Genomic DNA, 17,285 nt, shown 5'->3' on the forward strand with positions numbered 1-17,285 from the left:
GGTGCCTGCCTTTGCTCCAGGAGCTCGTGTCAGCCCAGGACTGCTCTCTGCCTGCTCTTTTGCCCCATGTCTGGCTGGTGGCTGGGGACGTGCATACCTGATACCACACTCTGTCCCTGCCTGAGGACCCCCCTTTACCTGCTCCCCAGATGTGCCCCATCTAACAGCAGCTCCCCAAGAGCCCCAGCAGCCCCTGGGAACAGGGGGCTTTTCTGGCAGCTCCAAGGGGTTCCTCAGCCTGGCCTGAGCCCGGTGGGGCAGAGCAGGCTGCAGCAGCTCCCAGTGCCTGGGCCCATTTCCCTGGGCCCACATGCTGCGGGTGCTGCAGTGCTGGGCCCGGTGCTGGTCAGCCCAGGGGCTCCGGGCAGCAGCAGTTTCCCTGAGTGATGCCTGCGGGTGGGGGCTTGGGAGAGAGGGCAGCCCATGGGTGCTGGGCTGGTTTCTGAGGAGCAGCAGGGGGACCCTGACCTGTTTGTGCCATCGGCACCCACTGAGAGCTGCTGGGATGGCCGTGGGGCTCTGCAGGTGGCTGCCTTAGGGATGAGGTGGGAGGTGGGCACGGAAGTGCCAGAGGGCTCTGGGAACTCACAGGTCTCCTTGGTTGCTCCAGGATTTGTCCGGCTGGTCGGAGGGGACAGCCCCTGCTCAGGAAGTGTGGAGGTCTACGACAGGGACCAGTGGAAAGCTGTCTGTGACTCCCACTTTGGTGCCAAAGCTGCCGAGGTCATCTGCAGGGAGCTGCAGTGTGGCACAGCCCTGTCCGTGCATGGGGCAGCTCACCTGGGAGAAGGGGCTGGTCCTGTCTGGGACAGAGAGCTGCAGTGTGTGGGGAATGAATCCACCATCCTCTTCTGCCCCTGGGGGGCCCCCAGGGACCAGCCCTGCACCCACGGCAACAGCACTCATGTCACCTGCACACGTAAGGACCGGGGTGCGATGGTACAGATGGGGTCTGTGGTGGGGGCAGGAGAGCAGGGTGGGCACTGGGCTGTGCTGGGTGGGGGGCAGGTGGGGTGAGGTGGTGGTCTGCAGCCCTGAAAGAGTGCTGCAGGAGGAGAAAGGCACGTTGTCCCTTTGGCCTCTCCTGCAGCTCCTGAGGGAGCAAAAGCACAAATGTGGCCTCTCTCACCCTCCTTTGTCCCCAGAGTACACAGGGTTCAGGCTGGTGAATGGCAGCACAGCGTGTGCGGGCAGGGTGGAGGTCAAGGTGCTGGGGACGTGGGGGACCCTCTGTGCCTCCCGCTGGGACCTCTCGGACGCCCACGTTCTCTGTCGGCACCTCGGCTGTGGCTTTGCTGAGTCCATTCCTGGAGGAGGGCATTTTGGGAGAGGAACCGGCCCCGTCTGGAGAGACTCGTTCCACTGTGACGGGACTGAAGCCCACCTGGGGCAGTGCCCGGTGACTGCCCTGGGGGCCTCGCCGTGCTCCCACGAGAACGCTGCTGCTGTCATTTGCTCAGGTGAGTGCTGGGCAGTGCTGCAAAGCCCATTTGCCCCTGGTGTGTGACACGGCCACCCAGAGCTGGGGACCCCATGGCAGCGCCTGGCTGAATTTCTCCTCTCACCAGGCGCGGCTCGCCCCATGTCCCTGCGGCTGGTGGGCGGAGGGAGCCGGTGCGACGGGCGCGTGGAGGTCTTCCAGCACGGGACGTGGGGCAGAGTCCTGGATGAGCAGTGGGACATGCAGGAGGCCAGCGTGGTGTGCCGGCAGCTGCAGTGCGGAGAGGCAGAGGCAGCCTACACCCCTGCGAGAGCCGAGCAAGGACTGGGCCCCGTGGGGCTGCACGGGGTGAGGTGCACAGGGCATGAGAATAACCTGAGCCTCTGCAACACCTCCCTGCCCGAGAGCCCACCCTCAGCAGGAATCATGGAGGACGTGGGGGCCGTGTGCCGGGGTGAGTGGTGCTGCACGTCCTCCAGGTGTGGGGCTTAGCAGGCAGCCAGCCCCTGATCGCTGGGACTTCTCTCCGCTGCAGGGAGCCGGCGGGTCCGGCTGGCGGATGGGGCCGGGCGCTGTGCCGGGAGAGTGGAGATCTACTACCAGGGGCGCTGGGGCACCGTCTGCGACGGCGCCTGGGACCTGGCCGATGCCAGCGTCGTTTGCCGCCAGCTGGGCTGTGGAGGGGCCGTGGAGGCAGCCGGCTCCGCTTGGTTCGGGGAGGGCTCCGGGCAGATCTGGCTGGATGGCGTCAACTGCTCCGGGGCCGAAGCTGCTCTCTGGGACTGCCCTGCTGAGGCCTGGGGGCAGCATGACTGTGGGCACAAGGAGGACGTGGGAGTTGTCTGCTCAGGTCTGTGCTGGGAGTGGAGCTGGGAGCAGGGCCCGTGAGGCTGTGGTGAGGGCAGAGCCAGTTAGGGCCAAGGCCATCAGTGGCTGACATCCAAGGACATTGCTGGTGCCTTTCCTCCTTCCAGAGTTCATGGCCCTGAGGCTGGAGAACAGCGACGGCTGCTCTGGGCGCCTGCAGGTTTTCTACAACGGGACGTGGGGCAGCGTTTGCTCCAACTCGATGACTACCGAGACGGTGTCGCTGGTGTGCAAGGAGCTGGGCTGTGGGAATGAATGGTACCAGGAAATCACCTCAAACTATGCCAAGCAGTCTGGCACCGTGTGGCTGGATCATGTGGAGTGTGGGAAGAGCAACAGCTCCTTCTGGCAGTGTCCCTCTGCTCCCTGGCATCCGCAGTCGTGTGATGACCTCCGAGAAGAGACCCACATCACCTGCAATGGTAAATCTGAGCCATCAGGGCACCAAGTCCTGCTCCCCACTGGATGTGGCCAAATGCAGAGAAGGAACCCAGAGGGGCTTTGACTTCCTGCATTAGATGCTGTTGCTGCTGGTGGCACAAAGGTGACTTCAGCTCTCAGAGCCACCCATGTCCACCAGCAGCAGTCAACAGGTGGGCTGCCAGTAACCTCTGGGGTTTTGGTGCATTTGAGAGGTGCCTGGGGCAGGTGATGGACAGGAGGAAGTAGGGGCCTAGTTTCGTGGAGCTTTTCAGGGGGTGCTGGTCAGGGGAGGAGTGGTAGGCCTGTGCAGGGCTGGGGGTGGTGTGTGGATGGGCATGGGCAGGGGCAAGGGGCCACTGGGAGGGAAAGAGAGGGTTATGAGGGCTGTGGGCAGCAAATGGCCCAGGAGGGATAGAGCTGGGCACTCCCAGACCAGTGCAGCCCATGGGCAGAGGAAGGACCCCCCCAACACCCCAGTGACAGTCCGTGGGGACAGGGCTCCCACCCTAGGAACTGTGAGTCTGCCTGGGCAAGGGGGCACTCACAGACCCGCAGTGTGGGGCTCGAAGCTCTCCTGACCCTTCCTGTGTTGGTGTTTGAAGGGTCTGTGGAGGTGAGGCTGGCAGATGGCGGCAGGCGCTGTGCTGGGAGAGTGGAGGTGAAACACCAGGGCCAGTGGGGGACCGTGTGCGATGACCACTGGGACATGTCCGATGCTGCAGTGGTTTGTAGGCAGCTGGACTGTGGGGTTGCTCTTGAAGCTCTTCAGAAAGCACACTTTGGGCCAGGATCTGGTTCCATTTGGATGGATGATGTTCACTGTAATGGCACTGAGTCTGCCCTGTCTGACTGCACACACAATGGATGGGGTCAAACAGACTGCGATCACGGGGAGGACGCTGGAGTGACATGCTCAGGTAAGGACTGAACTTGTTCCCTACCTCTGGGACGAGGACACTTCTAAGGGACCTGGCTGTGACCTCAGGAAGCAACAAGTGGACACCAGAACATGGCTCTGGGTGTCAAGTTGCACTCTGAGCTGGCTCTGTCACTGCTGGTGTCCCTTGTCCCTGGGGAAAGCCCAGTGGGAGCGCACCCAGCCTGGCCCTGAAGCTGGAGCAGGCAACCCTGGGGAGGTGCCCAGGGCTGGGAGAGGAAAGCCCCCACCCTTCCCCATTGTGCTGGCTGGTTCCCATCTTCCTCCTCCCATTCGCCCAGGCCCTGTCTGGCAGGCTGGTCCCTATGCCAGGGGAATCTAGAGCAATTGCCCCAGCCACCAGCAGCCTCAGGGAAGGGCGTGCAATGGCCCAGGACCTTTGGGTTGTACCCCCAGCAGACAAGAGAACCTCGGCCAAAGCAGGGGGGCTGCTCAGAGGGCAGGAGCACTGGGCTTGAGCAGAGGAGCAAGGTGGCAAGCGGCACCTAGTTCGTGTCCCAGGGTCACACCATGAGAGCCAGCTCCAAGGGACACAGCCCCTCCAGGCCGTGCTGACCTACTGCCCAGCGTCTCCTGCCTGCCCTGTGCCCCATGGGCTGTGCCAGCACCGCCTGGCTCTCCTCGGTGCCTGCCTTTGCACCGGGAGCTCGTGTCAGCCCAGGGCTGCTCTCTGCCTGCTCTCCTGCCCTCTGCCCAGCTGGTGGCTGGGGACGTGCATACCTGATACCACACTCCATCCCTGCCTGAGGACCCCCCTTTACCTGCTCCCCAGATGTGCCCCATCTAACAGCAGCTCCCCAAGAGCCCCAGCAGCCCCTGGGAACAGGGGGCTTTTCTGGCAGCTCCAAGGGGTTCCTCAGCCTGGCCTGAGCCCGGTGGGGCAGAGCAGGCTGCAGCAGCTCCCAGTGCCTGGGCCCATTTCCCTGGGCCCACATGCTGCGGGTGCTGCAGTGCTGGGTCTGGGGCCGGGCAGCCCAGGGGCTCTGGGCAGCAGCAGTTTCCCTGAGTGATGCCTGCGGCTGGGGGCTTGGGAGAGAGGGCAGCCCATGGGTGCTGGGCTGGTTTCTGAGGAGCAGCAGGGCTGCCTAAGCTGTTTGTGCCATCAGCACCCCCTGAGAGCTGCTGGGCTGGCCGTGGGGCTCTGCATGTGGCCACCTTAGGGATGAGGTGGGAGGTGGGCACGGAAGTGCCAGAGGGCTCTGGGAACTCACAGGTCTCCTTGGTTGCTCCAGGATTTGTCCGGCTGGTCGGAGGGGACAGCCCCTGCTCAGGAAGTGTGGAGGTCTATGAGAAGGACCAGTGGAAAGCTGTCTGTGACTCCCACTTTGGTGCCAAAGCTGCCGAGGTCATCTGCAGGGAGCTGCAGTGTGGCACAGCCCTGTCCGTGCATGGGGCAGCTCACCTGGGAGAAGGGGCTGGTCCTGTTTGGGACAGAGAGCTGCAGTGTGTGGGGAATGAATCCACCATCCTCTTCTGCCCCTGGGGGGCCCCCAGGGACCAGCCCTGCACCCACGGCAACAGCACTCATGTCACCTGCACACGTAAGGACTCGGTGTGGGATGGTGCCCACGGGGTCTGTGGTGGGGGCAGGAGAGCAGGGTGGGCACTGGGCTGTGCTGGGTGGGGGACAGTTGGGGGGAGGTGGTGGTCTGCAGCCCTGAAAGAGTGCTGCAGGAGGAGAAAGGCACGTTGTCCCTTTGGCCTCTCCTGCAGCTCCTGTGGGATTAGGAGCACAAATGCAACCTCCCTCACCCTCCTTTGTCCTTGAGTACACAGGGTTCAGGCTGGTGAACGGCAGCACAGCGTGTGCGGGCAGGGTGGAGGTCAAGGTGCTGGGGACGTGGGGGACCCTCTGTGCCTCCCGCTGGGACCTCTCGGATGCCCACGTTCTCTGTCGGCACCTCGGCTGTGGCTTTGCTGAGTCCATTCCTGGAGGAGGGCATTTTGGGAGAGGAACCGGCCCCGTCTGGAGAGACTCGTTCCACTGTGATGGGACTGAAGCCCACCTGGGGCAGTGCCCGGTGACTGCCCTGGGGGCCTCACAGTGCTCCCACGAGAACGCTGCTGCTGTCATTTGCTCAGGTGAGTGCTGGGCAGTGCTGCGAAGCCCATTTGCCCCTGGTGTGTGACACGGCCACTCAGAGCTGTGGACCCCATGGCAGCGCCTGGCTGAATTTCTGCTCTCACCAGGCCCGGCTCGCCCCATGTCCCTGCGGCTGGTGGGCGGAGGGAGCCGGTGCGACGGGCGCGTGGAGGTCTTCCAGCACGGGACGTGGGGCAGAGTCCTGGATGAGCAGTGGGACATGCAGGAGGCCAGCGTGGTGTGCCGGCAGCTGCAGTGCGGAGAGGCAGAGGCAGCCTACACCCCTGTGAGGGCTGAGCGAGGACTGGGCCCCGTGGGGCTGCACGGGGTGCGGTGCACAGGGCATGAGGCTGACCTGAGCCTCTGCAACACCTCCCTGCCCGAGAGCCCACCCTCAGCAGGAATCATGGAGGACGTGGGGGCCGTGTGCCGGGGTGAGTGGTGGTTCATGTCCCCCAGGTGTGGGGCTGGGCAGGCAGCCAGCCCCTGATCGCTGGGGCTTCTCCCCGCTGCAGGGAGCCGGCGGGTGCGGCTGGCAGACGGGTCTGGGCGCTGTGCCGGGAGAGTGGAGATCTACTACCAGGGGCGCTGGGGCACCGTCTGCGACGACGCCTGGGACCTGGCCGATGCCAGCGTCGTTTGCCGCCAGCTGGGCTGTGGAGGGGCCGTGGAGGCAGCCGGCTCCGCTCGGTTCGGGGAGGGCTCCGGGCAGATCTGGCTGGATGGCGTCAACTGCTCCGGGGCCGAAGCTGCTCTCTGGGACTGCCCTGCTGAGGCCTGGGGGCAGCACGACTGCGGGCACAAGGAGGACGTGGGAGTCATCTGCTCAGGTCTGTGCTGGGAGTGGGGCTGGGAGCTGGGGACAATGAGACTGGAGTAAGGGTAGAGCCAGTTAGAGCCAAGGATGTCAGTGGCTGATGTCCAAGACCATCCTTGCGACCTTTCCTCCTTCCAGAGTTCATGGCCCTGAGGCTGGGGAACAGCGACGGCTGCTCCGGGCGCCTGCAGGTTTTCTACAACGGGACGTGGGGCAGCGTTTGCTCCAACTCGATGACTACCGAGACGGTGTCGCTGGTGTGCAAGGAGCTGGGCTGTGGGAATGAAGGGAACCAGGAAACAACCTCAAACTATGCCAAGCTGTCTGGCACCGCATGGCTGGATTATGTGGAGTGTGGGAAGAGCAACAGCTCCTTCTGGCAGTGTCCCTCTGCTCCCTGGCATCCGCAGTCGTGTGATGACCTCCGAGAAGAGGCCCACATCACCTGCAATGGTAAATCTGAGCCATCAGGGCACCAGGTCCTGCTCCCCACTGGGTATGGTCAAATGCAGAGAAGGAACCCAGAGGGGCTTTGACTTCCTGCATTAGATGCTGTTGCTGCTGGTGGCACGAGGGTGACTTCAGGTCTCAGAGCCACCCGCGTGCACCAGCAGCAGTTAACAGCCGGGTTGCCAGCAGCCCCTGGGGGATACAGAGGCATCTCCAGGCAAGGTCTCAGAGGAGACCATGCAGGGCTTGCAGGAGTCCTCCATCCACGGACAGCCTCCTGCTGCTCTGTGAAGCAGGGACCCTGTGGGGATGCGCATTCAGGTCCCCCTTCAGTGACGTTTGTGTCCCCTGCATGAACGGGGTTCTGCTGCTGCCCTGACCCAGGCAGCATGGGGACGTGCGAGCAGAGGTCAGCCCAGCTCTCTTCTGCACGACCCCCAAAGCAGTCCCTTCAGCCCAACTTCTCTTTCCTTTGGGACATGGACAGAAAGGCCACAGGTGGCTGCATGCCCCAACTCCACGAGGTGCACAGGTAGGGAGCTGCCCCTGCATGTGCCCCCCTCACCTGGCAGGGCTGTCCCAGCTGTCCCGGTGCAATGGGAGGTCACTGCCTCCCCAGACAGGGAGAAGATCCGCACCGTGGGAGGCGAGGGTGGCTGCTCGGGCAGAGTGGAGGTCTGGCAGCGCGGCGCCTGGGGGACGCTGTGTGACAATGCCTGGGACATGCGGGATGCCCAGGTGGCATGCAAGCAGCTGGGCTGTGGCCCCGCGGTCTACGCCCTGGGCCAGGCTGCCTTTGGAGAGGGGACGGGCCCCATCTGGCTGATGGAGTGCAGGGGGACGGAGCTGTCTCTGCAGGACTGCTGGGCCCAGCCAGGGGACAGCGGTGCCTGCCAGCATAAGGCAGATGCGGCTGTGCATTGCTCAGGTGAGCAGTGGGGCTGGGAGACATCGCTGGGGGCTTGGCAAAGAGCTGGCTTGGGCGTCTCCAATGCTGGAGCTTCCTCCCCACCAGCTCTGCCCATCCCAGAGGGGACAGCCCCTCTCTGCCTGGCCCTGCACCCTGGGGACATCCATGTCCCCAGTGCGGGCCTGAGCAAGGGTGTCCCTGCAGAGTGGGAGGCTGGTGGTGGGTGGGTAGCAGCCTCTGTGGGGCTGGATGTCCCCGCACATCCCCTGAGCTGCCTGCACATTCCTGTGAGCAGCCGAGAGCAGTGGTGCTGTGCCCTGTCCCTGCCACCCTGCCCAGCCCCGCAGGAGGGAAAATTCAGGTGGCACATGTTGGGGCCGTCTGCCAGGGAGGCTGCCTGGTACCGCAGCCCCAGCCTCTCAGCCTGGCTCTCCTTCTCCTCCCCTGAAGCTGCACCCAGGACAGCAACACCCCCCCCACAAGCAGGTAAGTTTTTCTTCCCCTGGGGCTGGGTCTGCCCATGGCCAGGCTGTGACCCACAGCCAAGGGAAGGGGCTCCCTGCTGGACTGTGAGACTCCCAGGAAATCGAGGGATCTGGGGGAAGTCTGTGATGTACCCAGCAGGGTGGGAGCTGCGCCATCACCCAGCCCTTTCCCCCCAGCACCTGCATCCCCTGCTGCCTTGTGTGGTCAGGAGTGGCATGTCCTGCCCTCAACCTCTCCCTTGCCTGATGCTGCCCCTGCCATGTTCCTGCCCATGCAGTTCCCCCCCGGGGCCCTCTGACCACCACCAGTGAGAGACTCTCGGTGCCTGTCATCATCTGCATCATCCTGGGGGCCCTCCTCTGCCTGCTCCTGGCCCTCCTGGTTGGGCAGGTGCGAAGTGCCAGGGCTCGGCGCAGAGGTGGGTCCTTCCCCAGTGGTCCTGGGGGGGAGATACCTCCTGGCAGGGCTGGGTGTGCTGGGGGTGTTGGTGTCCTGGGGCACAGAAACAGAGCTATGTGCTGCCTCCTGCCCCATGTGCTGCCCCACTGACTGACAGACCATGGGGCACTAGCAGCAAGGGGTGGAGAGAGCCCAGACCCTGGGGCATCAGTCCTGGGGTGAGAAGAGAAATGTGAGAGCTGGGCTGGGGGAGACGGGGAGGATGCACTGCTGGCAGTGCTCTGGGCAGCACTGGCAGGAGGAGCGTGGGGCAGCGGGGTCCATCAATGTGGTTCCAGCAACCCCCCATCAGGGCACGGGCTGTGCTATTGACGCGTGGGGCAGAGATGGAGCAGCTCCATGGGGAGGGGAAATGCGGGAGCTGGTGCAGGGTCTGTACTGGGACGTGACCCCGGGAACAAAGCGGCACAAGGGCTGTCTCCAGAAGGATGGTGCGAGGCTGACGCTGCCCCAGACCATCTCCATGGGGATGCTGCCATCCCCGGGGTTGTGGCTGCAGTGCCAACACAACACAGTGGGGCTGTGCTGTGGGGACAACCCTGTGCTGGCCCAGGGAATGGGGCTGGGGGATCCCAGTGGGGTCCCATCCCTCTCTGCCCATCCCCAGACCAGCCCTGCCTCTGTCCCCAGGCTCTGGGAGAACTGGGGAGCCCTTCCCTGAGGCCGTGTATGAGGAGATCGCTTACAGCCTGACATGGGAGAAGCAGCCAAGGTTCAGTCTCTCAGGTGGGTGCAGGTCCCTGAGGGGGCACATCTGCAGGGCCCTTTCTCCCTGCCCCAGACCAGGGTTGTCCCCTGAAGCTCCTGCTCATGGTTCCTGAAATGGTTGGGCCGTGAGGTCTGTGGGAGAGCATCCAGGTGCTGGTCCCCACAGAGGAGCTTCCTCCCCACCAGCTCTGCCCATCCCAGAGGGGACAGCCCCTCTCTGCCTGGCCCTGCACCCTGGGGACATCCAAGGGCTGAGTGAAGGGGCTGTCTTAGGGCAGGTCTGGGAGCCTCTCTGAAAAATGCCTCGTGCCAAGGGAACTGGTCTCCTCCCCACGGTGCCCATCCACAGCAGTGCTGACCACAAGTCAGGGCAGCAGGGCTCATCCCAGAGCACCGCTGCAGCTCTCTGCAGGCTCCTCTTCAGAGGCGTCCCTGACCTGGCTGCAGCCCTACCCCAGGCACAGTGAGGAGGAGGATGGTCTGGAGCCACCCCAGGGATCAGAGCTGGGATGGGGGGAGAAAGAGCTCCATCTCTCCTGCCTGCAGACCGACAGACAGCGGTGCCACTGAGTGCCATCATCAGAGCTGGAAGGACGAGGGCTCTGCTTTGGCCCTGACACCAGCAGCATGTCAGCCCTGTGACCCCGCACACCCTCCCATCCTCTGCTCTGCACGACATCCCTTCTCACTGCCACCACCTACTCTCGTTTCAGATGTCCCTGTCCTGCCCGGAGGTGACCCAGCAGATGGCTACGATGATGCTGGGGAGGTGTCTGACCCTGGGGAGGATCCTGTCCCTGGGCAGGGGGACTGGGAAGTGCCCAGGATACCAGAGGAAGGAGATGGGCCCAGGGATGCAGCCACAGGTGAGAGGGCAATGCAGCGCTGCCGCTTCCTAGGTGACAACCCCACGGCCAGACAGGTCCATGCTGTATCGAGAGCCTGATCACCCGACATGGAGAACCTGCCCTGGGATATTTCCGGGGGCCTGGAGAATGGGCTGAATGTCTCAGAGCTGGCGAGGAGGAGGAAGGTGATGTACAGCCCCGAGGGGCACCCTACAGACCCAACCACAGCAGCCTGCCTTGATGCTTACAGGGGGAAGTCTGCGCTCCCAGAGAAGTGCTGGGGACCCTGGAGCTGAGGGAGACACCTCGTCCCCCTTCCCGGGAAGCATGGGCTATGACGACGCTGAAGAGGTGTCTCTGGCATGTCCCCACGAGGACACCCAGGATGTGTCACCAGAGCCCCATGCACAAGGGTCCCAGAGCCCCAGGCCAGCAGAGCCCAGCCCTGCCCAGCAGCTGGGTGCAGCCGGGAGGGAGGAGAGCTCAGTGCCACTGGGAGAGCTGTGAGCACCAGGGAACGGTCTCCCTTTTCCAGCAGGTAGCAGACACACATGGGTATTTCCCCTCTTGGTATTCCTCTGTTTTTATGCTGTGTGTTGGCAAATGTTAATATTAAAACCCTCTGGGGGCTTTGCCCCAGATCCAGTGCTTCCTTGCCCAGGTGTCGGGGTGTCTCTCTGAGGTTAACCAATTGGAGTAGAGCTCAAAGCTGTAATCGTGGGGAACGGGCATGTCTTGGGACCAACGGGATAGGGGTCTGGCTGTGGGGATGCCAGAACCCCCAGTCCCTGGACAATATTCCTGCTGACGGAGACATTTCCATCCCGCCAGCCACAGGCAGTTTCCAGCAAAAGTGGCTCTGTGTGATGCCTCATGATGTACTCGCTGGTAGCACCCATCTTCTACAGCCTTGGGCCCCCAAGGAGCCCAAGGATGCCTGCCCAGCACCCACAGACAGAGTAACCTCTCCTGCAGGATCTAAGTGGAGAGAAGGGTTGGACCCCTGGGCAGGAATTGGCACCCAAACTGCCCTCCCTGATCCTGCTGGTAGGTCCTCCCCAGCTCTTCCCCAGCAGACTCCTCTGCTGCAGCCTGAGAGATGCTTTTGGTAGTGGGGTGGTGGGCTGCAGGGGCTGCTGGATGGTCTGGAACATCTGTTTAATCCCTTTGGGTCAGCTGTCCTGGCTGTGTCAGGGACACCTTCCTCAAAATCAGGTTGCTCAAAGCCCCATCCAGCCTGGCCTTGAAGGCTTCCAGGGATGGGGCACCATCCGACAACCTTTCTGGGCAACCTGCTCCAGTGCCGCACCACCCTCAGAGTAAATGATTTCTTCTGAATATCTAATTTCAATCTACCTTCTTTGAGTTTAAAGCCATTACCCCTTGTCCTATTACTACATCTTCTAATAAATTGCCTCTCCAGCTTTCCTTTAGGCCCCCTGTAGCTACTGGAAGGTTACTCTAAGTTCTTCCCAGGGCCTTCTGTTCTTAATTCCCCACTTCTCCCTCTTCATAGGAGAGATGCTCCAGCCCTCTTACCGTTTTTGTGGCCATCCTCCGGACTTTCTCCAACATGTTCATGTCTTTCTAATGTTGGGGGCCCCAGAGTTGAACACAGTATTTTAAGTGGGGTCTCACAAGTGCAGAAGAGAGAGTGAGAATCACCTCCCCTGACCTGCTGGCTATGCTTATTCTGATGCAGTCCAGGATTTTGCTTTCAGGGCTACAAGTGCATATTGCCTGTTCGTGTTGAGTTTTTCAAGCACCAACACCCCCAGGATCCTCTCCACGAGGCTGCTCTCACTCCCTTCTCCACCCAGCTTGTATTTATGCACAGGACTGCTTCAACCCATGTGTGGGACTTTACACTCAGCCTTGTTGAAGTTCATGGGTTTCACACAGGCCTGTCATGGCCCCTCTAGATGACACCCCTTCCCTCCAGCATGTCAACCTCACCACACTGCTTGCTGTCATCAGCAAATTTGCTGAGGGTGCACTTGATCCCACTGCCCATGTCACCAACAAAGATGTGAAATAGTGCCGGTCCCAGTACCAACCCCTGAAGAACACCTTTTGTAACTGATCTCCATTTGGACATTGGTCTGTTGACCACAACCCTTTGAGTGTGACCATCCAGACAATTCCTTATATCCACTGAGTGGACAACTGTCAGATCCATGTCTCTCCAGTTTAGAGACAGGAATGCCACATAGGATGTGTCAAATACTTTGCACAAATCAGGCAGATGGCGTCAGTTACTCTTCTCTTACCCACAAACAATGTAACCTTATTGCAGTAGGCCAACAGATTTGTCAGGCACGATCTGCCCTTAGTGAAGACATGTTGGCTGTCACCAATCACCTCTTTGTCATGTGCCTTAGCAGAGTTTCCAGAAGGATCTGTTCCATGATCTTGATGGGCTCAGAGGTGGGTCTGACTGGGCTAGAGTTCCCTGGGCCTACTTTTATTTCCTTTTAAAAAGTGGGGGTTATGTTCTCTGTTTTACAGTCAGTAGAAACTTCACCAGACAGCCACCACTTTTCAAATATTATGAGTAGTGTCTTTGCAACTTCATCTGCCAGTTCCCTTAAGACTCTGGGATTCATCTCACCTGGTCCCATGGACTTGTGCACCTTCAGATTCCTTAGATACTCCCGAACCTGATCTTCTGCAATAAGTGGTTCTTCTCTCTCCCAGTCCCTGCCTTTGCTTTCTGGGATTTGGATGGTGTGGCTAGAGCTCTTCCAGTGAAGACCGAGGCAAAGAAGTCATTGCGTACCTCAGTCTTCTCCATACCCTGGGTAACCAGGTCTCCTGTTTCCTTCTGGAGAGGGTCCATGTTTTCCCTAGTCTTCCTTTCATTACTGACATACTTATGGAAACCCTTCTTGTAGCCCTTGAACTTCCTGTCTAGATTCAATTCTACCAGGGCCTTAGCTTTCCTGATTTGATCCCTGGCAGCTCAGGCAATGTCCCTGTATTCCTCTCAGTTTACCTGTCCTTGCTTCCACTTTCTGCAGCCTTCTGTGGTGGTTTTACTCAGGTGGGCATCTGAGCTCCAGCACAGCTGCTCTATCACTCCCCCTCCTCAAAGGCAAAGGGGGAGAAAATATGATGAAACCGGCTCAAAGGTTGTGATAAGGACAGGGAGATCGCTCAATAATTATCATCATGGGCAAAACAGACTCAGAGTAGGAAGATATTAAAATTTACTGTCTATTACTAACAAGCTAGAAAAATGAGAAACAAAGGAAAGAAACACAAAACATCTTCCCCCCATCCACCCTCTTTTATCTCCTCTGCTTAAGCGGCGCAGAGGAATGGGGGAATGGGGCCTATGGTCAGTCTATAGCACTTCGTCTCCACCGCTCCTTCTCAGTCACTCTCTGCCCGTGCTCTAAAGTTGGGTCCCTCCCATGGGATGCTGTCCTTGTTGAACTGATCCTGAGTGGGCTTCCCACAGGAAGCGGCTCTTCAAGAACTGCTCCAGGTATGGGTCCGTACCACAGGGTCCAGTCATCAGGAGCAAATTGCCCCAACCTGGGTCCCCCGTGGGCAGCAGCTCCTGCCAGGTCACCTGCTCCTGCATGGGCTCCTCTCCACAGGCTACAGCTCCGGCCTGGAATCTGCTCCAGTGGAAGTCTTCCACAGGCCGCAGCATCCTTCAGTGCAGGTCCATCTGCTCGACCGTGGTCTCCTCCATAGGCTGCAGCATGGAGATCTGCTCCATCATGGTACATATGGAGCCCCAGGGGGACAACCTGCTCCACCACGGTCCTCGAGACAGGCTGCAAGAGAACTTCTGCAGAAGGGGGAGAACATCCTCCCCCTCCTTCTTTGCTGACCTTGGCCTCTGCAAGGCTCTTTCTCACTCCTCTCTCTCCCAGCTGCTGTTGAGCAGCAGGTTTTTTGTTTGTTTGTTTGTTTGTTTTGTTTTTGTTTGTTTGTTTGTTTGTTTTTCCCTTTCTTAAGCATGACCTCAGAAAGGAGCAAACAACATCACTTATTGTCTTGGCTCTGGACAGTGGCAAGCCCCTTATCTAACGTGGGACAGCTTCTGGCTTCTCCTCACAGAAGCCCCTCCTGAAGCCCCCCACTAAAAAAAAAAACAACCTTGCCATGTAAACCCACTACACCTTCTTTTTTGTGTTTGAGTTTGGCCAGCTTCTCCTTGATCATCCATGCAGATCACCTGTCATTTTTGCCTGACTTCCTCTTTGCTGGGATGCATCACTCCTGAGCTTGGAGGAGGTGATTCTTGAAGAATAGCCAGCATTCCCGGACCCCTTTTCTCTCCAGGGCTTTGTCCCATGATACTCCACAAAACAGATCAATGAAGAGGCCATAATCTGTCCAGGGTTGGGAGCTTATTCTGTGCCCTCTGACCTGCCTGAGAGATGCTGGACTCCACCAGTTCATGGTCACTGCAGCCAAGGCTGCCCTTCAGCTTCACATTCCCCACCAGCTTCTCATTGCTGCTGAGAATGAGGTCCAGCATAGCACTGGGTACTTCAGAGTAAATGAAATCTATCCAAATGAACTCCAAATGAGCCGGGTCCAGCCAGACCAAGTATACTGGGTAAAATCTTGAGATGCTGCCAGAGGAGCACAGCTGGAGCTGGGACGTAGAAAGCTTCAGCTCATTTGAGACAGTGGGGCCTGTCTTGTTGGAGGCTGAGGGGAGCAGAGAAATCCGCATGTCCTTCCAGACACGATTCCTCCTTCCAGCATGGGAGGTGCACAGGGGCCTCTTCTGGTAGCCAAGGGCAGCAAGTGTCCATGACTCCTCCCGCATGTTGGACTTCCACTGCAGGAGAAGCATTTCTTCTGCCTCTGCCCTAGCTGGAAATGCAGAAGAGGGCAACCCAGTGGACACAGCTGTTTGTGCTTGTGCTGCTGAGGACAAGAGATATGCATCCCGGTCTACCTTAGGAGCCTCACACTGAAACATAGGTGCAAGAGGTCTATGTCCAAGCCTGATACATGGACTCCTCATCCTGGTGGTGATGTTCAAGGAAGAGGAGCACTCTTTTGTCTTTACCCTGCAAGGCAGTGCATAGCAGCTGTCCCAGTTCATGTCTTTTCTACCTCCTGTAGCCACTGCCAATGGAGGACAGCCACCTTGAAGGACTATGTCATGCTCTTCTGATCCATGCAGAGGTTTCAGATACCCAGAAGTATCGGAAATAGCCCCAGAAACCAATATCCAGGTTAACCCATCCATTTTTATTCACAGACTGTCATCCACATCGTATTTCTCCTCCAGCTGGAGTTCACCCTTCCCACATCATTGTTTTGCCAAGGACCCCCCTGTACAGTGGGCTACATCAGCTCAGTACTTTGGCAACTTGATTGTACACGTTTGTGGTGGTTTTACTCGGGTGAGCGGCCGAGCTCCACCACAACCGCGCACTCACTCCCCCTCCTCAAAGAGGAATGGGGAGCAAATACGATGAAAAGGGCTCAAGGGTTGAGATAAGGACAGGGAGATCACGCAGTAATTATTGTGACGGGCAAAACAGACTCAGCATAGGGAGATAGTAAGATTTATTGCCTATTACTAACAAGCTAGAGAAGTGAGAAACAAAGGAAAGAAACCAAAAGCACCTTCCCCCCCATCCACCTTCTTCCACCTCCTCCCCCCGAGCAGCGAAGGGGAACGGGGGAATGGGGGTTATGGTCAGTCTATAGCGCTTCTTCTCCACTGCTCCTTCTCGGTCACTCTCGTCCCCTGTGCTGCGGGGTCCCTTCCATGGGATGCAGTCCTTGCTGAACTGATCCGGCGTGGGCTTCCCACAGGCAGCAGCTCTTCAAGAACTGCTCCAGGTATGAGTCCGTACCACGGGGTCCATCACTCAGGAGCAAATTGCTCCAACCTGGATCCCCCACGGTCAGCAGCTCCTGCCAGGTCACCTGCTCCTGCGTGGGCTCCTCTCCACGGGCAGCAGGTCCGGCCCAGAATCTGCTCTGGCAGGGGTCTTCCACAGGCCTCAGCCTCCTTCAGTGCAGGTCCACCTGCTCCACCGTGGTCTCCTCCACGGGCTGCAGGGTGGAACCCTGCTCCACCGTGGTAGTCCATGGACTGCAGGGGGACAGCCTGCTTCACCATGGTCCTCACCACAGGCCACAGGGGACTTCTGCTCCGGCGCCTGGAGCACCTCTCCCCCTCCTTCTTCACTGACCTTGGCAACTGCAAGGCTGTTCCTCACTCCTCTCACTCTCCCAGCTGCTGTGTGGCACAGCATTTTTTTTTTTCGCTGTCTTAAATATGCTCTCACAGAGGCGCAAAACAACATCAGTTATTGGCTCAGCTCTGGTCAGCAGTGGGGCCCTTACCTAACATGGGGCGGCTTCTAGATCCTTCTCACAGAAGCCACCCCTATGGCCCCCTGCTACCAAAACCTTGCCACGTAAACCCACTGCAATGTTGCACCTGGGCCACGTCCGTGGTGAGTGAGGATGGACAGAAGTTCCTTTCCTCTTCTTGCCTCCCACAAGGCTGTCTCATCTGGAGAACATATCAGTTGATGAGCTAGTGCCTTCAGAAAAATTTGACTCTCCAGAAACCTTCAGAGAAGTATCCCCATCAGTCAAAGATTTCATGCAGCGAAGATCTGCATAGGTTGTGTTTGCTGGAATTTGGGATGCAGACAGTCCTATAATTGTGATCCCTGGTGAACTAAAGCAGCCCTGTGTTTCAATTCTCTTCTCCTGTGTTGAGGAAGGATGTAGGCAGCTGGCACTGAGCAAACCAGAATCTTTGTAAGGAAGCCTCAGAAACCTAGGGTACAAAAAGGATTAAAAGCTTTATTTAATCACCCCTGGAGATTTTATTTCACTTAATTGCTTTGATTAA

General features: G+C 59.3%; 2 protein-coding genes across 2 annotated transcripts; both read left to right on the forward strand.

The window, feature by feature from the left end:
- Nucleotides 1-540: 540 nt before the first annotated feature.
- LOC310887771 (scavenger receptor cysteine-rich domain-containing protein DMBT1-like) lies at nucleotides 541-6,631 on the forward strand (the record flags this gene model as incomplete). The annotated part of the gene is made up of 9 exons (XM_083813938.1): nucleotides 541-919; nucleotides 1,146-1,460; nucleotides 1,569-1,895; nucleotides 1,977-2,291; nucleotides 2,416-2,730; nucleotides 4,901-5,209; nucleotides 5,445-5,750; nucleotides 5,859-6,185; nucleotides 6,267-6,631. 9 exons carry the CDS (start codon nucleotides 541-543, stop codon nucleotides 6,629-6,631), a joined length of 2,958 nt encoding a protein of 985 aa, XP_083670064.1.
- LOC310887772 (antigen WC1.1-like) lies at nucleotides 5,258-8,985 on the forward strand (the record flags this gene model as incomplete). The annotated part of the gene is made up of 5 exons (XM_083813939.1): nucleotides 5,258-7,021; nucleotides 7,506-7,550; nucleotides 7,638-8,414; nucleotides 8,692-8,804; nucleotides 8,971-8,985. The coding sequence occupies exons 1-5, from the start codon at nucleotides 6,712-6,714 to the stop codon at nucleotides 8,983-8,985; spliced, it is 1,260 nt and encodes a 419-aa protein (XP_083670065.1). The 5' UTR covers nucleotides 5,258-6,711.
- Between the last annotated feature and the right edge of the window lie 8,300 nt (nucleotides 8,986-17,285).

Source organism: Anser anser (genome assembly GCF_964211835.1).
Source record: "Anser anser genome assembly, chromosome: 29".
Classification (NCBI taxonomy): Eukaryota; Metazoa; Chordata; class Aves; order Anseriformes; family Anatidae; genus Anser; species Anser anser.